The sequence below is a fragment of the Rousettus aegyptiacus genome, unplaced genomic scaffold, assembly GCF_014176215.1.
Source record: "Rousettus aegyptiacus isolate mRouAeg1 unplaced genomic scaffold, mRouAeg1.p scaffold_m13_p_3, whole genome shotgun sequence".
Lineage (NCBI taxonomy): Eukaryota > Metazoa > Chordata > Mammalia > Chiroptera > Pteropodidae > Rousettus > Rousettus aegyptiacus.
In genome coordinates, this window is record NW_023416306.1 from 10,827,746 (window position 1) to 10,849,820 (window position 22,075).

Below are 22,075 nucleotides of genomic sequence, written 5' to 3' on the forward strand. Positions count from 1 at the left end.
GGCCCAGGTACCTGCAGCATAAGCTCCTAGGCATGAGGGGATCTTGAGAGACCGTATAGGGCAGGAAACAGGCCAAAGACAGAGCCTTAGAGGACCACCTCCCACTAAGGATCCTCAGAGGAAGAAGAGCAGAGAATGGACAAACTCTAGGAGAATGCATGGGCACAGAATGAGAGTTTCAGGAAGAGAGTGACCACCTGGTTTGGTCGATATGAAGAAGCCGGACTGGAGAAAGATCGAGGTGGTCAGTGGCAGTTAGGGGGTTCATTGTAACCCTTAAGAGAGCAGTAAGTTTGGGACGGAAACCAGTGCGCTCATACTGAGGGAAGGCGGAGACTGGGCACACAGGGTGACATTGTCTAGGTCACACTCCCCTGGGCAGGGCTGTGATTGCAGTCTCCTCGTGGAGGGCCAGCAGAGAACCGCCGACCTCACTGGAAGCCTAGAGAGAATAGGGTCACGAGAGCCAGGTGGTCATTACCACCTGAGGAATGTGACCTTGGGCACTATATTAAAGCTGACTTTCGCTTTGTTTGTCAAACAACAGCTGTCACTTATTGAGTGCTTACCTCATGCCAGGCATGGTTCTAAACGCTCTACGTATAGTAAGTAGCCCATTTAATTCTCACAGCAGTGCTGCGACATAAATAGAATTATAATCCCCATTAAACAGATAAACACACCAAGACATGAGCAGGTTAAGATACTTTTTCCAATGTCTCCAGCTGGTTAGGGGCAGGGCCAGGATTCCAGCCGGGGCATTCTGGTTCACTGAGCATAGGTTAATAGCTCTGTCTTAAGATCTTCGGTGTGGCTTCACCGGGATCAGTGATGTACTGGAGAGTTCCTGGCCCATAGGAGGGGCTCAATAAAAGTTACTCTCCTGTCTCCCTGAAGAGATGCCAATGCAAAATCCGGGCGGCCTCGCCTGAGAGAGGTCTGTGGGACCGGCGTCACAGGCCTCACTCACATTAGTGAAAAGCCCATGCAGAATGACACACACAAAGTTGCCCTGGGAAGTGGAATGCAGATACCATCAGCCCCTGGAACACAGTCGAGTGAAGATGGTTTTACGTTCGACACCCATACTGTGTGCGGTGACTGACCAGCTGGCCTCACCGGCCCCCCTGGGCCGGGCACCCTCGAGGCAAATCAGTGACAAGTGAAATTTACAAAGTGAGCAGATTTCATCTAAAATCTGAGGGGGAAAGGTATTTGACCGGGGATATGCCTACCGAATCCCCGGATAAGGATTCGCTGGATGCACAGTTATACAAAAGAGAATTAGGATTCCTGTAGAAAATGAACTGGGTTTGGAAGAAATTGAATGCCAAAAAGAATTACAGTCTAGGCAAAAAATAACTTCTCTACGTGGCTTTCCCCCTTATTGTCTGCATTCACACAGCCCTATACTTTGGTGCAGAACTGTGTTTAAACACTAAAATGCTTTGTGTTGCAGATAGGCGCTGAGTATGTAATTAAAAGGATCCCTTCATTAGCAGAACTAGACAATGAAAGCTTGAGTTGGCCTTCTCTGCTAATTTTGGAGGTTGTAAAACAGAGGCTAATACAACCACTGATTACAATTGTCACATAGACAGTGCCTGGCTGTCCTCCTCCCAGAGATAGACAGGATCTCCCCAGTAACTAGGAGGGAAAAAGAGGAATAAAGATTCATTCTGGTGACCAGCAGTGGAGGGTAGGGGTTAGGAATGTGGCCTCCGGAGGCAGGCCCTGGGGTTCCTGTCCCAGCCTTGTCACGTAGGCAGCTGACTTAGCCTCTCTGAGCTTCAGTATCCTCAGGTGTAAACCCAAGCTAATAATTGTGTCTAATCAATTGGATTGCCATAAGAACTCATTGAAACAATGACTGTATTCACTGTCAGATGTTGTGAGCACCTACGATGTGCCAGGAACTGTGTTGGGAATATAGATATAATCACAAACGAGCGAGCGCAGTCCCTACCCTGGGCTTTCAGAAACAGGCGTCAGAGAGTCGCACAGATGACTCTTTAGGTATGATTATGATAAAGACTATGGAGAAAAAAATGATGATGATGATGATGTACAAAGTCTGAAAAGTTATATAGAAAAGGATGGTTAATTCTATCTCTAAAAGCCGTGGAAAGCTTTTTGGAAAAGGTGATTTGAAGGATAAGTGTTTTTCAAGTGGATAATTTGGGAGAGAGCATTTACAAAGGGAGGGAGCATGTGCAATGTGGAAGACAAGGCAGGCAAGGCAGGTAAGGCGGGCAGTGACCGGCCCACGCAGGCCCCGCACTCTCTGCTCGAGCGAGGACCCCGTCCGCTGTGCCTTGGGCAGCCAGCATGGCAAGGCCTGTCATTTGAAAAATCTTTCTCCAGCATCCAGTGAAAAGCTAAATGCAAGCCCAATCATCCTCAGAAAGACAGCAGCCAGCTACTCTGTTGGTTTAAAGAGAGACTCTACAACCCTTTCAGGCAAGACGTCTCCCCGCCTGCCTGTCAGAGTGACGGGAGGAGTCCGAAGCCTCTCGTACGGTGTCAGAATTGTGGCCTCTCCGGCGCTTCAGCTCAACAGAGGACAATGCCGTTCTTTTCTTTTTTTTCTGTTTTTAAAAGGCTCTGGACAGGAAGTCAGGAGAACTGAGCCTGCCTTCGCCAGCACCTCTCACTTGATGCCTCACCTCAAGTGAGTGACTTTGCCTCAACTTCCCCATAAAGCGACGTGGGATGAGACGATCGCTGGTCCCCCTTCCAAGTGTGGGGAGAGGCGATTATTTCGTGACGTTATCTTGTGCATTATTATGTGACATCAGTAACCCTCAGTAGAGAACCAGGGTATCGGATGAGGAGCGGGTCTCCAGTGAGGCTCAAGAAAATGAGACTCAGATGAGGGATTTATTTAGGTTGGGACAAGCGGCAGGTTCAGTGTGGCCCTGGGCAGCCTGCTGTGGGACTCCCCAAGCCGAGGCATGAGAGGAGCAGGAGGACAGTCTGGTGTCTAGTTAGTTACACAAGTTGGGGGCGGGGCAGAATGTCAGAAAGTAGTTAAAGAAACCCCGCATTCTCCTGAGTTCCCAGAGGTATACACCGACCTTTCCCCTTGAGGCTGGAGACCAGACAGCGAGCCTCTCGAGATGATGGCACCTGGGAGATAAAGATGTTGGTGATTATAATCCAAGTGGCTAACAGGTATTGAGGGGCTGTGCTAAGCACCGCGCATCCATTTTCTCTGTAATTACATCAGTTCTAAAGGTTAAGTACCATTATTATTCCCGTTTTGTATAAGTGGGAACTGAAGCTTTGAGGTTATCTGACTTGCCTGAGGTCACCCGGCTCCAGAGCACAGAGCTGGGATCCCAACAGTGCCTGGGTCTACTGCCCAGAGCCCCTGTGGGGACCACCAGCAGGTGCCCCGTGGGGCAGAGCCGCCAGGCAGCTCCCCTCCCTGGCCTGTGTGACCGTTCGTTTCACTGGCCAAGTGCCTGTGCTGCAAGACAGAGAGGGCAAAGGGGCCGGGGGCGAGGACACAGGCTCTGTGCAGGGGGCTGAGCAGGGAGCCCTGTGAGGTGCAGCGGATCGGGGAGGTCTTTGTAAGAGGAGCTGTCAGTCCCTTCGTCGGGAAAGCGAGAGGGCTGCGCCCCACGACCCCGAAGGCCCTTCCAGCTCTGCAACGGCATGAGTTCCGGGTCTGCGGAGCGAGGGGGCGGTTCGACTAAGTCCTCGCGCTTGTCCTTTTGTTAGCTCGTCGCCTGGTCTGGCAGGAAGGTGCTGGCCACTCTGGGCATTCGCCCCGAGCAGGCACCAGGACCTAGCCTGCTGCCATTGTTAATCCATACATGTGACAAAAGTTGTGTCAGTGATTGGCGTGAGCCCATAAATAGGGGTTGATTTGTTTGGCAATCGAAATGGAACAGCCCCACCCTGATAAGTGCCGGTCCCTCCCAGGCTGTCACATTTACAAGCCACCCACACTCCCTCCACCCCCCCGCCCCGCCCCGCCGCCAACACCACCCCCAGCCCCAGCCCCAAGCAGATTCATCTGGATGCTTTCTAAAGGCTGTATTTTTGATCCTAAACGAGGCAAGAATTGTGTGCTAGGCTTAGTTTAGGTGCCTCTCAGCTACTCTCCCTTGTAAGTCTCATACCCCAAAAGTAAGAAACTTCTGTCCATTGTAAGGAAGGAGAATATGAGTTCACAGGAAGTGCCTGGGCTTTGAGCTCAAACAGATCCAGGTTCAAATCCTCACTTTCATCCTTTTAATAGCTGAGTGACCTTGGAAACTAGGTTAACCTCTCTGAAGCTAATTTTTCTCATCAGCAAAATGGGGCCACTTAACAGTAGTCAATTCAAAGGATCATTGCCAAGGTCACGTGAGATGTGACAAGTGACCTACCTGACCCTCAGATGCTCTGTGCCTGATAACTCCCGTGAATGGAAGTAGCATAGTACAGTGGTTAGAAACAGGGACTCTGCCTGCCGGGATCCGCAGCCTATTAGTGTGTATCTTTGTGCCTTGGTTTCCTCATCGATAAGATGGGAGCAATGTGAGGTGGTCGAGTGAGGCCGAGGTGGTCCGGGGAGTGTTCAGAGGCTCACGGCGTGAAGGGGAGCGGGTGGGAACAGACCGAACGTGGGTGTAGGTCTTATGGGGACTTGAACATCAGACAAAGCTCCGCGTCATTCAGTCCTTTTCTTCATGAGTTCGGAAACACACGTCTCACCCGTTTTTGTCCTCTATCGCCATCTCTTCAAATAGCACAGCAGTGCCATCAAGCCAATGGGGCCTCCGTGATGGCGGACATTTATCAAGTGGCAGAGCCGGGCTACATGGTAGTTATGTTTATTTTTAGCGACTTCTTCCTCCGACTCTCTAGATTAGCTGCTGAGCTCATTTAAGGGACTTGGGCGCACAGTGAGCAGTATCTTTAGGGATGCCAGTGTGCATTTGAAATCCCCAAGTGACTAGGGGTCAGGCCTTGGCCAGGTGATGGAGAAGGAAGCCTGTGTACCTCCCTCTGCCAGTGTAGCACCAATGCCCGGCCCCCCCCGCCCCCACCCCCAGGCTCTCCTGCCAAACTCCAGGATTTCCGGACCACGAGGCAGGGCATTTGCTCCTTTTCTGTTCCCCACATCAAGCAGCTGCCAAATTTATCTTTTATGTGGACTTTGGCCTGCATCAGAATCACTGCAGGCTTCCTAAAACAGGTCGCTAGCCGCTTATAGGTTCTGAGTCCATGGCTCAGGGGCCAGGCCAAGAACTTGCATTTCTTACAAGTTCTCAGGTGATGCCGATGCTGCTGGTGCAGGGACCATGTTTTCAGAATCATTAACCCAGAGCGTTCCAGTGACTTCCTAAATTCAGCCACTCCCTCACCTCGACTCAAAATACATACCACCGGCAGGTTCATTCATCCTTACTGTACTTCCGATTTTCCCACCCCGCCCCCGCCCCCAATCCACACATTTATCCCACCTCTGACACTATCTAACCCAAGGACCTTTGTCTGACATTCAAGATCCTATGAGATCCGGGCTTCTTGGTCATATTCCTACCTGTCTGTCTTTAGGCATACTGCCAAGACCCAGCAATCTACTCCTTCTGTAGGCTCTGGGTCCCACCTCTGGACGCTCACCTGGCCACTTCTACCTCACTCAGCCATTGTTACGGATGGGTCATGTCTTCCCCCATTTGGTCATCTGCTTCTAGGTGGCAGGGATTGTGCCCACCTCACCCCACCACCAACAGGCCTTTGGGGCAGTTAAGTGCTTGGGAAGTGGTTCCTGAATGAATAACTTATTGAAGGTATGCTCAACTAAAAGTGGAAATTATTTCTTCAAGATAATTCGAGCACCCTCTCTGCAACTACGACTTGACCTTGCTTTATCTACCTTCCTATCTTGTTAATTTCCAGGAACACGTACAGCTTGTGCAGAAGAAGAAAAGTCTTTAGTTTGATCGCACAAAGCGTTGAGTGTGTAGTGAGACGGTCCTGAGTCTAAGTTCTGATTCTACTGTCGATTTGTGATGTCGAGCACGTAATTCAGGTTCTCTGGGAACTCAGTTTCCTAATCCGTAAAATGGGACTAGTTTGCACCCACCTCCTAGAACTGTTATGAGGAACAAATGAGATAATATGAGTAAGCTGCTTGACGCAACGTTTGACATGTATGGAGCAGGTCCCCGATGAATAGTGGTGATTTTTAGCAGTAGGCTTTCCAGGCAAAATGGAGACAGGTGGTTTTTCACAAGCATTTTAATAAAAAGGAATTCCATTTTATTTGAAAAATGATAATAGATAAAACATTCCAAGATTCTTTCCCCTATCAAGGGCTTACCAAATTCAATTTAAAAAATTACCCAAAGGACTAGTAAGCTTGATTTATATTTTCTTTACCAGTCACTTTTATTTCATAAGCCAGCCCAACAGGTCCATTAAAATGCGATTAAGTAAAAACGGGATTTGGCAGTATCTGTGATAACTTGGATCTCAATGTGATCATTGGAATTATCTCGAGCAAAGATATCATTTCTCATTGTTTTATTTCCTCTTACATATCGGCTATATCTTTACTGCCTTCTTCCAGTTGACTAAAACCACTTCCTCCTGAATTTGTGGTTTTGAGTCCATGAAATGACATCTGTGGCATCGAAAGCCCTTTTTATCTTGAGATTCTTAATTGGGATTCAGGAAGGAAGGGAAATGGTTGTCACCCAGTAAGTGCAGCAACCCTTGAAAGAATTGTGAAGGGCTGTCACACAGAAGACCCCATTCTGTGTGCTCTGGGGTCAGGATAAGACGCAGGCAGTGGACATTGGAAGGAGACATCTTGGACTTCCCAGCCTGAGAGGTCCCCTGGAGGTGGCGGGTCACCATCACTTAGCTTGGGGCAATCTAAGCTAAGGCCACCACCCTGGACATTCTGCCGATTAAATGACCCATTGGTGCGAATGTCCCTATCGTCTTGGGATTCAGGTTTCTTCTCTAAAATGACTTCATTGTGAAAACGTTCCGGAACTAGAGATTTGACAACACTGTGAATGTACTAAATGCCCCCTGAATTATACTCTTTATAATGGTTAAAATGGTGAATTTATGTTACGTACATTAGACCATAATAAAAGAAAGTGGATGACATCGTTGGACGGAGTGATCTCCAAGGCTGCTTCTGGTTGTCACGTGTTGCTTCTGGGAAGAGCGCGCATCGTACAGGGGACTGATCTCCAGACTCTGTTTCGTCAACGACGGGCGATGTGGACACCCAGTGTCTAAGCGAGGGGGAATGGCTCATTACGTGATGGTTCCGGCACAGTACAGAACATTACCTGTCCGTGAGGAATGATGCTCACGAAAACATATTCAGTGCCATGGGAAGATACTTGCGATGTAATTGAAAATGTGAGAAGAAGGATTTTAACTGCCATGTAATACGATCCTAACTTTCTAGATAAATCAGAATGGTGATAGTGTTCATCCCTGAGTTGTGGGATTACAAATGGTTCTGGTTCCTTTATGCGTTTCTCAAGCTGTCTACAAAGAGTATGAATTATTATCAGACTCTTTAAAAAGCTATTTAAAACAAATAGTAAGTAGCGATGCTTACGGTTGTATATCCCCCTGACATGAATCATGACGCATCACGATGAGCGTACCTGACCCCCCAGCACCCAGAGTGATGGCAGAGTGGAGAGAGAGCTGGTTAGAAGGACACACTTATAATTCCGGGTCAGCCAGGGCAAGGAGGTGCTCCACCCTGCTGTGCCTCAGTTTCTCCATGCAGAACAGGGGTGTAATAATAACAGTCGACTTCGCGGGGTTGTGTGAAGAGCAGACGAGATAATGAACATGGGAAGGTTCTGCTGATTGAAGGGTCCTCCGAGCTGTTGTCGTTGTCATGAAGTATATCCATGGTGTGCATTTCCAAATCTTCCCTTTAACAAAAACTTAACGAGTGCTTATAAAGTCAGTGATTGCCACTTATCCAGTAATTTAAGAGCTAATTTCCAGTAACAGTGCTGCTTCCCAACCCCCCACCCCCATCTTTCTTCCTATAACCTTAATGGGAAAACATTTCATCTTATCTGCAAAAGCAACCACCTGACTTTTATTTACTGGCTCCAGTTGAAGGAGATGATGAGAAAGCCGCAAACCAACCCCCACCTCCCACCCCCCGGGAGCATGGCCCTCTCCCGAGGAATCGGGCCGCTCCTCCAGAGCCATCCGCACTGCTGAACTTTAAAGTTCTGGTTCTGGTCGCTGCTCTGGTTGTGCCGTTTGCCTGTCCTTGCTTTGAGACCAACGTCAAGACCACCTTAGAAGGAACCGTGAATAGAACTTAGAGGACTTCCCGTTCACGCAAAGGGGTTCTCTTTTTTAGGGACTGGCTCCTGGGACCAGTGTGACGAGGGGAGCATTTTGGGGGGCTGCCGAGCACCCCTCTCCCATTTAAAAGAGCGTATGGGGTACAAACTGCCATAACCTTGATATTTTATGTGAGGCTTACTTTGCTATTAAAAGCAAACTTTCCCAATTCGACAAATTCAATGAGACACTCCCACATGCACCTCGTATGTGGCCAGGTCCTATAGAAATAGAGTTATTATCAGATGTGGTTCTTGCCTTCAAGGAGCTCACAAAATAGAGGGATTGGCATATAAACAAACGCGGTACAGCTTGACGAGGGAACAGAGAAGCGAGTCCCAGGAAGAGGACGTGAACAGGAGAGGGACGTGGAAGAGCCATCAGCATGGTCGGGAGACATCCGAGCCGGTGTTGACAGTGGCACAGACGTATGTCGGGCAGCGGGGCCAGGGGCCGGTCTCAAAGGCAGAGAGGGAAGTCCATACGAAGATACCGGCACGGTCCAGCTTGGTCCTGACGGCGTGATCGAAAGCGGGAGCACCGAGGACGAGGCCATTTAATAAAGGAAAGAGTAGAAAATGGCCCTGGTATTGGACTCCGCACTGTTAGTTAGTAGTACTTACTGTCCACGTACACCGTGCTCGGGATTCCATCTCCGGGATGGACACGCAGGCGGGAGAGGGTTGCGCCGGGCCCCGGATCAGCTGTGGGCAGGACAGGAGACAGGAAAGCAAGACGAGCTACAAGTGCGGAGAGAGGCACCGAGCAGGGAAGGGAGATGGGTGTCCAGTGAGCACCGAGTGTCTGGTTCCAGGCCGGACCGATGGACAGCAGCATGGGGCGGCAGGGAGTGCTCAAGGCCTTGAGGGATATAGTGTGTCCGGGGCACTGACAAGAAATGAGGAGGGGGCAGGAGAAATCGGGAAGTGCCTCGAGTGCGGAATGAGGAATATGACTGTATCGTGCAGGCTCTCGGGAGTCACCCAAGAGCTGTAGAGAGTGGGTGAGCCGACCAGCAAAAGGGGTGCCTTGGGTGCCAGTGTGCAGGGTGGATCCATGGAAGGCAAAGGCTGGAGGCAGGAGGCCCTGTTGCTACAGTCGGGCGAGAATCAACAAGGCCCTGGGAGGGAGAGAGCGGAGTTCCGGGGAAGACTAAGGAGGTAGGACTGGCCGCGGAGGCAGAGGGAGGGGAGGCGCTGGTGTTTTCTGGCGCCTCCCACCCTGGTGACTAACTGGTGGTGGCATTCGAGGAGACGGAGACGGGGAATGAGGGCTCGGGGTGAGGGTGAGGGGTCATTTCAGTCGGAGGTGCTCGTGGGCCATTCTGAAGGTCGCTAAGGGTAGTTAGATGTGAGGGTATGGAGGTAAGAAGCGTATTCCGGGATGGAGGTGGAATTTTCAGAGCTATGAATTTTCTTCAATATCAGAATAATTTCAGAATAAAATATCCAAACTAAGGAATCACAACACTATAATCATTTTTTTTTTGTATGAGTTCCAAATAAGAAAATAGTTAAGCTAGAAAACGTCATTGTGCCTACCTCTAGAACTGGATAACTGATATATCTTTGCAAATTGCTCATTGAACTGTGCCTATGGCTTCTTGCCAGCCCTCAATGAGATTTTTATATTTCTTAATTATTCAATTATTACCCATAAGTAGGAGTTTGAAATCAAACCAGACTGCTCCATAATGGAGTATTCTCTTGAATCACAAGTGCAGTAAAGGAAATTGTCCATATTGGGAGAGCAGGAGGGTAGAACGGAGGAAGTATGCGTTTCCAGCCCCGGCTCTGTCCGGGGGTCGGGTCCTGGTTTGAGCATACACTAGCTCTGTGGGCCTGGACAGGTCACTCTTCTGAGGTCCATTTTCTGGTCCGTACAGTAAAATTACTAACAATAGCCGCCTCCCGGGGGTGCTATAAATCTAAAGGAAAGGAGAACATGCAAGAGAAAGCGCTCTGTCTGCTGTAAAGCCCCCTCCGGATGTTGGTTCAATCATTAATTCCTTGTGTGCTGCAGGTCTCAGCAGCTTGAGAAGCCATTAGCCGCAAAGGACGACCCTGACAGCGAGCTGGCCATCGCCTCGAGCGGCAACGCCTATTCCGAAGCCCACCTGCCCTCCATCTGCCTCAAGCAGGTGTTCCCCAAGTATGCAAAGCAGTTCAACTACCTGCGCCTGGTGGACAGGATGGCAAATTTGTTTATCCGGTTCCTGGGAATCAAGGGGTCCATGAAGTTGGGACCAACAGGCTTCCGTACCTTCATAAGGTCAGTGAGACCAGTCCCCTCTGGCTGGGGCTTCGGGCAGGGTGGAGACCAGCACATCCGGATGGCGGGATCTGCCTGACTGCTCCTGGGAGAGTCTGCGATGCTGGGTCACTGTCCCCTGTGGGGTTGGATTGGCCCAGTATCTGGTGCTGGGCCTCGCACATAGCAGACTCTTATTTGTTGAATGAATTAAGGAATGTAATCGAGGTGACAGCATTTGCAACCTTACCCTGTGGTTAAAAAAAAAAAACAATTCTGTGCTATCTTAAACCACATATAAATAATTGCCCCTTGGACCCTGTGCTTCTTAAGCTGGGCTGATGCTCTCCCAGTGGTACGTGGCTGTGTGCTGAGCATTTATGAAGCCACAACGGAGAAGCAAGGCATATCTTCCCAAAGTGTCACTTTCAGGAGAGAAAAGTTAAATAATTCAGCTGATAAATAATTTAACACACTTGCTCTAATACAAAAATAACATGGTTATATCATAGAGTATAATACAAAATTTGCATGATTTTAAAGATAAAACATGAGATTTTTGCTGCACCCTATAAAATAAGCCATTGCTGCATAATCTTCTGAGATTATTCATTAATTTGCCTCCACCCTCTGGGACACTTCAGGACAACACAGGAGCACTTGCTAGCTGTGTGACCTGTGGGTAAATTTATGACTGTCTCTGAACCTCAGTGGTCCTATAAAATGGGGGCGGAGCTGCCTATACCCCAAGATGGTGTGTTCTATGCTTCAAAGAAACTATCTGCCAGCATTTGATGTTGCTGGGGTTTTTTTCTCATCATCAATTTTAATATTTCTGCCTTGCACCTCAAAGTCACGCTCTTCATGCTTTTATTCACTAAAGCAAATAATTAGAAGTCTTGAACCAGAAACCGTTTTTGCCATAAGCTTTTCTCTAAACGACTTTTACAAATTCTAACTCTAGCTCTCTGATATCCCTGATAGGGCGGTAAACAGGAGTATCAACAGGAATTTTTGTCATTTCTGTACCCCCAAACTAGTGTTTGCACCTCGATTTTGAGAAGGGCTTGGAGTTGGTTTCCGCTGAGTAGGAAAGCCCAGTGGATAGGGCACAGCCTTTGGGGTCTGGCTTCAAAGCCAAGCACATCACTTAGTAGCTGGGTGGCTTTGGCCAAGTCCCGTGTCCTCCCTGAGTCTCAGTTCTCTCATCTGTCAAATGGGAATGATCTCTCCTGCCTTGCAGGGTTGCTAGGAGGTTGGGATGTAACATGTCATAAAGCACCTGGCCCAGTGCCTAGTTCACAGGAGCTGTTTGTTAAATGGGAGTCTTGTGATTATAATTTCCATCAGGCAGTGGACATTTTCAAGCAAGTCAACGGACATGTGTTGTTATTTCCCTGAGAATACCACCTCACATGATACCCTCTGACTCATTCAGGGATTGTATCTGATGTGTAGTAAGCGATAGCTACCTGCAAATGGTTTCAATCATGCAATTAGTTTTCTCCCATAGACGGGAGGTTTTGCAGCAGTGGTCTTAGGGCTGGTTAATGATGCCACGTGGTGATCAATACCCCCACTTTCTGTCTTTCTGCTCATCCGTCCTAAGCATGTGCTTCCAGCTTCAAAATTGCCTTGTGGTCACGAGATGGCTGCTCAAAATCTAGCCATCACGGTCAAGTTCCAGGCAAGAAGGAAGAAGGGAGGAAGAGCCAAAAGCCTCTGCCAAATGAGTGAGACTCCTTTACAAAGCTTTCCAGAAGCTGTATTCAGTGACTTCCACTCCCATCTTCTTGGCCACTTCCATCTGCATGAGAAGCTGGGAAATAGAATTTGTCTGACTTAATATACTACCGTCCCAATACAGTGAAGAGGAGGAGAGGGAGAGCAAATAGGTAGCCATTCTCTACCCCTTTGTGATTTCGGGGCCTTGGGATATAGGGAACCAGCTCAGTGACAGAGACCCTGAGTCATGAGGACACTTGAGGTGCTGCGGAAGCGTGCGGGGACCCAGGGAAATGGCAAGGGTGAGCAGTGTCCTCTCAGCATGACATGCCCAGAAGTTCAGACCTTCTGGGGCAAAGGCAGGAGCCTTCGGGGCCCTCCCCAGCCCCCACACCATTGCACAGAAGAGTCCATTCAGGACCTGGGAGAGTGAGGATGGCTTGGCTTGATGTGCTGCAGGGGACCTTGGCCTTGGGAGGTCTGCTCTGACCTGCCTGGTTTGACCCAAAACTTTTCCTGAGCACCTGGTAGCCATAGGACAATCAGAAATAAATAACAGAATCCCACCTGCCCTCAGGGAACTCTCGGTCTAACAGACAGCACACACACTGCACAAATAATTAAATGCAATTCTTTGGCAGAGTCATACAGCGGTGGCCTCAGGTGTCCCCAGGGGCCTAAATTGAGAGTGCTGGGACAGAACAGAGGTCGCTCTGTCCGCCTGTTGGAATCAAGGCAGGCCCCAGGGAGGAGGCAGGGATTAGACTGTCATAAGCAGTAGTTTGCCTGGCAATAAAGGGCTTCACCCTCCAGGCCATGGCGAGAACCCAAGAATGACTCCCACGGGTGGCTCTTGTTTAGAAGTCAGAAAAGGCTTAACTGATGGCAGAAACTGAAATGCTTCCTTTTTATTCCTAATAAAATTCTACTAAAATGTAAGAGAGACGGGGAGATTAGAAAAACTAGTGTACCATAAGAATCGCAATCTCGGTTGCCTCTGGGGGCAGGCAGGAAGCAAAAACAAGTGCAATGGGCTGGATCTGGAAGGATGGGGGCGGGGGGGGGGCGGTGCTGACAGCCTGGAGGGCACCTGCCTGCTGGACGGACCCTGCTGGGCTAGTAGCACCAGAGCTTTTGGTTTTTCAAGAGAAACTAAAAATGCTGATTTTTATATAAAGTCATAATATGTGTATATGAATATTAGTCATTCCGAAAATAATTTTAAACCTCGAGTGGGTTCAACTGAAGAGTGACTACCCAGAGAGACCACCAGTGTGTGACTTCTAGTATGAGAAGCCAAGGTGCACATTAACGGGGCTGCTATGTTCATATGCGATCTTGAAAAGAAAACAATTGGGAATGGTTCTAGCGAAGATTCCTCAAATGCTCTCCGACTGGACCTGGATGATGTCCAAACTATTGCTACGGATCTGTCCCTCCGTAATCAGCTTTATGCTTCTCCGTCTCCTTGTTCTCTATAATTAAGGACATTTGCATGAAAAATCAATTTTGTGATGTGAGAGACTATTAGGTCTTGCGTCTGTCATTTCCGACCTGTGGCCAGGTTCTTAGCGGGAGCGATGCTGACCGTGAGAAGGGGCACAATGTCTTCAGGTGGGGAAGAGGCAGCCGAGCAGGCGGACTCAGACAACGAGGCTCTCCCATCCGTCCACGCCCACCCAGCGACTGACCTGAGTAATTAAGGAGGCTGGAAGAAATGAAGAAAACGTCACACAACCATTACTAGATTTTTTTTTCCTTTTTAAAACGTACCCAGAGATTCCCAGCAGCAACTTCATTGTAAAAGGCGATCCCCTCTGCTTTTAGATTTATCCGCGTCTGCTCAGTCTTGCCAGCTAAATTTAACAGCCAGCATTTTCTCTTGCTAACAAACTCTTCTCTGTCTCCTTTGCACTTCGGTTTAAATTCTGCTTCATTATGAATTAATAATATTTATTCCGTGTGTTAAATCAAACCGAGTGTCCTTCTCTGGCATGCCGCACAGGAGATGTCTATGCCAGCTGGGTAGATGCTCCCTTCAGAGCTCCCCCACACGTGGCAGAGGTTGAACTTGGCTTTCATCTCTACTACCCACTCTTTCTCTCCAACTTCCTCGAAAAGAACTGGAGGGAACAACATAATAAGTATTCCGATCGCATTTATTTTCAGTGGCCATCTCTCATACTGCGCTGCATAGATCAGCAGTTTTAGGAGTGAATTATGCTAATGCCGGCCTGGCCATAACCTATTTTTCTCTTCCACCAAGAAATGAGAAATAATGAACTGTTGTTCTCTTGTCTAGTTGTCTAGACTTAACTCTATCTAACTGGCTTTTCGTGTCGTTTCCTCAGGAGACACGTAATAGTAGGACATATTACCGTGAATTAAGTGCCTCTTTTTTTCTGTCTTTTTAAAAATTATTATATCATAATAATTGCTGAGGTGTGGCGACTTCTCTGTCTCAGAAACAGAGATGATCTGATTCTTCAGTTTGACAGCTTCCTTTAAGGGAAATGCATTTGTGTTATTTTCCAGAACACTGGATTACTAATTTGGGAGGCATCCTCTGTAATTCACTAAGAACACATTTTCTGAGTGTCTCCTACATCGGAATTTGACATTGATGTGAACGTGCTGCATTTTCCATCTCTGTAGCCTGAGATTTTAAACAGTTTGCCAAAACCAGGTTCATTTCTAGGAAATGGGGGCAGCTTCTCCACACCCTGAGCATCTTTGCTTCATGCGAGGCCACTCCACTCGGAAGTCCCTGCCCAGCCCCTCTGTAGCTTCTGATCTTGGTCTCCTTTTAAAGTAGAGAATGGTTTCCTCTTTTTTCCTTTTTTGTCCCTTCTACTCTCTTTTCTCATAAGGAGATATTAACATGCGTCACGATGGGTAGCTGTGGGAGGGAGGTTATTCTCTGAGAGGCAACATGGTATGTTAGAATGTTCTGGAATGGCAGTATAAGGGGCCTTGACTTCCCTTCTGTCATTAACCCCTTGGTGACTTTGAAAATTCCCCTTTTCTGTGATGATCTCTATCCAGCAATATTGTGAGTCTGTGCCTGGGATACCAACAGCCTTTCGAATATATACATTACAAACTAGAGTTGTCTTTTTCTCCCCTTAGATGTTTAGACGGTGGCTTGGAGTTTTTTAAAACAAATATTGACCGCTTGTTAGCTTTCACCTGATAGACACCTATCAGGGAAAATGAGCTCCTTTTTCTGCACAGAGAAGGATGAACACAAAAGAAATTCTATCAATAGAATTTTATGGAGTGGAAAAATTGGTGTCTAAATTTTCCACGAAGTGTTAGTAGTTGTTGAGAGGAAATGGGGAAATGTTTCTATGCTTGGGATCCTAATGAACTTGAGTGATTTGTAGTTCTCGCCCATCCTATGTGCCCGAATTCCTTTGATTCTGAAAAACAGACAGACAAACAAACAAACAAACAAACAAGCCATTTCTTCAAATTGGTTCTCCATCGTGGGGGAAGGCTGGGCGCTGTCATTTGCCAGGGGTCCTTACATTCCTGGCACTGAGCTGGCCCTTAAAGTAGCTTCGTATGGTGAATAGCCTCGTTCTTGCTTTACAAATAAGGACATTTAGATTCAGAGAGTTTCAGCGGCTTGCTCAAGGCCACACAGCGAAGTCAAGATTCAAACTCATGTGCATTTGGCTCCTCAGCTCATTTTTTTTCCATGTCCGTTTCTAGCCTGTCCTTTCTTAGGGATCTTCCTGGCTTCTCGTGTTACCATATTTCTTGGATTTCTCTTCTACTAAAGAACTTACGCTTCCACCCATTAGTCATTTGAAGAACTGCATCCCAGAGCATAAGGAGAAACTTTTCTCAATGATTAAGAGCTACATTTTTATCCCAGACTCTGAGATCACTTCTACCTTCCAAGAATGATACCCAAGACTGATTCAGCTCTGCATCATTCAAGGCCCCAGATGCCACCTACGTGGAGTGGATACAAAATAAATTCTGTATTGAGCGGAAGGATGGGTGGATGGATGGATGGATGAAGAGTCATTCTAAAGTCTCGACCCTAGGAGGCATTCCCTGTTCGAGTCCGTTGAAAATGTTTGGTGACTACGGGGACAAACCTGGGAGAACTTGCCTCCTGGTTGTCTCGCCCACCCTTACATTCCAAAGCTTCCCACAGACTTCCTGGGTTCTTCGATGGCCCCGCCTGAGACTAGGCCTTGAATCCTGGGATCTCCCTGTGGCCCTGGGCTGGGCCACCTCCCCACTTCTCCCCAAAGCTCCCGAGTCCACTACTCTATCCTCCAGGGAAGGACTGGATATGAATCCCAACTATGTGATCTCGGGCAAGTCGTGGCCCTTCTCGAATCTCGGCTTACCACGTCACTGAAATGGGACTAAGAATACCTCCCTCGCAGAATGGTTATAAAGATCCAGAGAGCTAATGGGCAGGAAAGGGCCTGGCATGCAGATGGTGCCCCCAGAATGCCTACAGAATCAAAATCCTTTCAAAGCATTTCCTGTCTGCTGCAGCCAGCGCGGGTCCCTCCTTCCCGTCCCGTGGCAGCTGTGGCAATCAACGGTACTTGCAGGCGTCGCGAGGGAGGATGAGTTTCCTTGGAAAGGGGATGAATGGAGAATTCTCCGTGGTAAATTACGGCTCCTGCTAAAGGTTCGACACTTCCATTTTCCACTCGTCAGGAAAAAAGTAACTATAGGCCAGTGGTCAGTTTGGTTTCCCGTTTCATACTCTGTTAACCCCTAGAGCAAGCCAGCAGACCCCTTGTCATGTGGGGGAGCAGGTAGTCGAGAGGATACTGATATGATCATTAGAAAAAGCCGTGACCGTTCCTAAGGAAGCTTTGGAAGGGAGCGGCGCAGCTGGTTCGAATACCTTAGGAGAGGCTGGAGCACCGCCCCGGCGGAACCCAACAGAGATAGCCATCTTGGTGACAGGGGACGTGAAAAGCTCTGCGTCCACTGACATGTTGTTACCGGGGCTCAATAACTGTGCGCTGATGTGCTTTGAAGTCTGCCACAGTGACTTGTGATTGAAATACTGAGCAGGAGGCCAGGAGGAAGCACAATGTGAGGTGATGGCCTGAGAAATACGCACGGGGCGGAAAGGCAGGGAGAGGCGGGGAGCGAGCGAGGGAGCGAGTGAGCCAGCATGTACGGGGCACCAGCCTCGTCCCGGCCGCGTGCTGGACGCTGTCCCAGCCGCCCTCGTTAGAGGGGCGCTGGGGTGTCGAGAGGGGCCTCTGGAATGCCCAGGTCCCGCTTGCCAGTCAACCCCCGGCCTGGCGGGTTCCTAAGGGAGCTGCTCACACAGGGGATGATGACAGATGGGAAATCAAAGAACCACTTTGTCGTCAGCCGGGGTGATGGATGCGGACACGTTCGGAAGATCGAAAGCAGCAGGAAATGTAGTTGAGCCAGACGGACAGCGGGCCCAGAGATCTAGCTTTCGGGACGTTCAGGGCAAGCCCGGCGTGTGTTAGGACTCATGTCGCAGCACAACCCCGGCGTTCAGGAGGGTGGTGCACACGGACAAGCTGAAGCCAGCCCGAACCCTCGCGCCAGGCACCAGCTGGCGAGCAGGGCTTCTCCAGGATGGACCGGGCCACTTGCTGAAAGGCCAGCCTCGGGCAGCCTCTGATGGGGCTAAGATGGTTCTGGTGCTCGAAGAGGAAAAGAAAAGGAGGGAGAGAGAGCGGTAAGGGAATCGACAATTGTGGGGCCGACCAGACACCAGGCACCGTGCTGGGGCCTCGTCTCGTCTTCACAGCAGCCATGTGGGCGGGTGTTATTGTCTTCATTTAGAGACCAGCAGATAAAGGCTCGGCGGTTTAACTAAATTGCCCACAGTCACAGGACTTCAATCCTGGTCCATTCACTTCTGGTCTGTGCATGATTCAAATGCCCAAATCATGCTCTTTTCAGTGTGCCAGACTGCCTCCCTACATTTCCAGACCAAAAATAATAGTAATAACAACAGAGAAAGTGGGAAATCCGAAACACCCCTCTGTGACCGGACAGGGACCACCACTGCCAACATTGGACTAAAAACTTAAACCAGGGGGGCATCCAGAGCACCGAAGCCTCCACGTCCCCCCCCCCCCGCACCCCGGTTTCCAGAAGACTCCCTTAAAGTCAGGAAAGAGCTTCCGGGGGACTCCTCAACGATGCTGCCCCAGCCCGCAAAGGGGAGTGGGCCAGCCTGTGCCTTTCTGCTCCGGGAATCTCGGCCTCACTGTGCCTGACTCGGGGCCTCCGTAACGTCTTCAGGTGACAGGTCAGAGGGTGAAGTGCAGAGGCCTCGAGCTCCTGTCTGCGGATCTGGCCCCTGGTGCGCGTCTCCAGTGAGGAATCACTGTGGACAGGGGCGCCGTCTTCCGCCTGCACCCGTGACGGTGCTGGCGTCCCTGGGTCACCTGAGAGCGCCGCCGTCGGCCTCCTGGACACCGGCGCGAGGGCGCGGCCCTGCAGTCCGGCTCCTCTTCCTCCTGCCAGAGGCTAATGGTGCGGAGGGGAAGACGTGCCAGGGCGTGCTTGCGGCAGGCGGCGTGCCCGTTTTTCTTCTGGAGCAGGCAGACACCCACATTGCCTTGTGTAAGGACAGGCTGACTGCCTGTTCTACAGTCGAGGAAACTGAGACCAGGAAGGGATGATAGTTTAGCCAGGACCACGCAGGTCTAAGTGGCAGAGCCGGGTTCAGCTTGCAACTCGCCATCATGGGGGTTGAAGTACAGCATAGGGAATACAGTCCACGGTGTGGTAGTAACTGCGTATAGTGCCAGGCGGGTACTAGACTAACCAGGGCGATCGCGTCGTAAATTATATACATGTCTGACCACTGTGCTGTACACCCAAAACTAATATAAAATACTGAATGTCAAAAAAAAAAAAAAAAAACCCCAAAACGTTCTTTTTACTGCACTTGGAGCTTTTCTATAAATGTGAGATTGAAAAACTAAAAATCTGAGAAAACATACAAAAGAAAAACGTATAGGGAATTTTTAAATGTATGTTTCAATAAAAATTTTCTTACCAAACAAAAAACGACTTGCCATCATGAAGTTTTTGCTCTTTTTAGCCCATTAGAACCCCAGTTAACCAAGTTACAGGAACTCGCCTAACCTAACCTCAGCTTACGGTTCCGGCCCTCTCTCCCACTATTCCCTGCCACACGCCTTCTGTTAGTGCCAGCTACGGGGTGGGCGGGCCTGCTGGGCAGGGAGTCCGGCCCAGGCAAAGGCACGGAGGCGAGACCGAGCAGGACTGGTTCGGCCCATCGGTAACGCACCCCTTCCCGTCTCCGGCAGGAACTGCAAGCTGAGCAGCAGCAGCTTGTCCATGGCCGCCGTCGACATCCTCTACATTGACATCACGAGGAGGTGGAACTCCATGACCCTGGACCAGCGGGAATCAGGTACCTGGGGACTGGCCTCCGGCATGCCCTGGGGAGTCCAGGCAGAGACGTGCGGGTCACTCTCCGTTCCTTCTTGTTCAGGGTTGAGGTGGGGGAAGGAGGGAGGGATTGAGCTGAATTTGAGTTCAGGGGCACTACCTGCTGCAAAGGCTGCGTCCACCCCAATTCGAAATTCCCCATTAGAATTCCCCTTGTCTTTGCTTGGGGCTCCAATTCCATTGACACTGGGGGTACCCCATTGCCCGTTCATTCGTTCACCCCACAGCACACACTGAGCAGATGCCCGGCCAGGCCCTGGGCAGACTGGTGTGAAAAGCGTTTGGTTCTCGCCCTGAGGGAACTCCCCGTAGAGGAGGCATGGCGTGATGCATGCTGGGATGGGGGGAAGCGCAGAGAGGCCATCGGGGAACCCAGAGAAGAGCTTCTAGTCACGCGAGGCCCGAAGAGGGCGGCCTGGAGGAAGAGGAGGGGCATCGGCCGGCGAATGGGGCGGGACAGACCCCTCCAGCGCAGGTGCTGCCTGGTCTAGACGTTGGCGCTTGTGGAAGGTTCAGGAAACCTCAAGTGGCTTAGACGGGCCGGCACATGATTGGAAGGGCCGAGGGGCAGAGACGGAGGTGCAGGAGCCGTCGAGGCCCTGAACGTCGCACAAAAGACTTTGCTCTTGATGCTCTATGTTATGTGGCGTGAAGCCTTTGGTTGGAAGGATCCTCCCCTGGGTGGACATGTTTCTGATCTTTTGCCTCCTAGAGGGTGTTTTTCTACAAAGTCGTCGTAACCATTTGTACCGCTGCTCGCAAAGTTAGTAAGTACGATCACGCACATTCCCTCGTTCAACGTCCCTGTGGGCCCGGGCGGAAGGTATTACCAGCCTCATTTCACAGACGAGTAGACTGCACTCAGGTCACCTGGCAGCTCAGGTCACCTGGCACCCAGGCTCCCCCCGCCTTGCTGCCTCCCTGCAGAAGGAATGCACAAAAGAGGGGGCCCTGGGGAAAGCCTTCTCCTGCGATGCCTATGGAGAGGACATGAAGCCGGGGCTGGAGAGATCCAGATTACACCTGACCATGCCATTTCATGTGGTGTGAACATGAAAAGCCATTTCATCCCCCGATCTCCATTTCCTCCTCTGTAAACGGTGCCAACAGTGCCTGCTCTCCAGGGTGCCAGCTGGAGGTGTCCCGTGTCAGTGGGGATGAAAGCCTTTGGAGCCCTCACTGGCAATGCAAGGCAGTTAATCTTTTTTATGGGTGCCACTTGAGGGGCACCCTGTCTGACACCGAGGTGCTCCCTGCCAGGCCCTGGCCATACCTGTGGTCCGCCCTGGGCCACAGCCTCCCGCCCACAGGGACGAGCGGCCGTCCTGCAGGCACGGAGCTCAGGCTTCATTCACAGATTGGCCTCGCGGTCGATAATGATGCTCCCTGGCTGCCCGTTTCGGGCCGTTTCCTGCGTGCCAAGCCCTCGGCCGGGCCCGTCACACGTGTAGCACGGCTAGAATCCTCCCAGAGGCAGGCATCGTTATCGCCACTGTACAGAGAAGGAAACTGAGGCGCAGAGGCGCGGCCGATGGGTAGGGCTCTGACACCACGCCGCCCCCCCCCCCCAGTCCCTTTTCGGTTGCTTTGTCCTCCTAACTGGTCCTGGAGTAAGATGACCACCAGCTCCCAGCCTTCCAAAGCCAGACTCGGGGATACCGACAGTTGTCGCGGCGGCAAGGTGAGGGCCCCTGTCTCATCTCCGCAGCGAGTGCCCCCTCGCAGCCTTCCCTGGCAACCCGGAGAGGCGGAGCTGGCGCGTTTTCAGGAGAGGGAGGCAGATTAATTATCATCTCGGGGGCCTCGAGCGAGCTGCCTGTGACAGTCGAGCAGCTCACTTTTTGCTGACGCCTTCAGAAAGCGAAGAAGTGTTTGCTCTGTGAGTTGACTGCGGGCAGTCATCGCAGGATCCCGCGGAGGGGGCCAGATGAGGGGGTGGGGGTGGCAGCGGAATGATTAAATATTGAAATTGATCAGGAGTAGCAGCAGGAAGCTATTTATCATGTTTTATTGCTTCAAACTAGCATTGCCATCTGGCCCATTGTTAATTCCGAGTAGTTTCCCGTGTTTTGTTTGCCTCTTCAATTGCTCCCTGTAAGCAGAATCTACAGGGGCTATCCACAGTACAGGCTCGGCGAGGTTTTCTGGGGTCTGCCAGATTTCTGGGCTCTGCTGACCAAGCTAAGGAGAAGAGAGAAATACTCTTTAGCCCATACTGACAAGCGAATCCGGGGCCAGGATCTTCCGGGCCTTTCACCCCACCTCAGCCCCTGGGTGTGTGGAGCAGTAACAG

General features: G+C 50.3%; 1 protein-coding gene across 6 annotated transcripts in view; it reads left to right on the forward strand.

The window, feature by feature from the left end:
* TTLL11 (tubulin tyrosine ligase like 11) overlaps nucleotides 1-22,075 on the forward strand; it is a 211,464-nt gene that overhangs the window by 158,351 nt on the left and 31,038 nt on the right. For 5 of the 6 annotated variants that reach the window (XM_036238397.1, XM_016155919.2, XM_036238399.1 and 2 more), the window contains 2 exons: nucleotides 10,369-10,617; nucleotides 19,638-19,744. In XM_036238397.1, the coding sequence (XP_036094290.1) occupies nucleotides 10,369-10,617; nucleotides 19,638-19,744 (356 nt within the window). Of the gene's footprint in view, nucleotides 1-10,368; nucleotides 10,618-19,637; nucleotides 19,745-22,075 lie in introns of those variants that run through there. The other variant, XR_004956197.1, reaches the window with a different exon arrangement.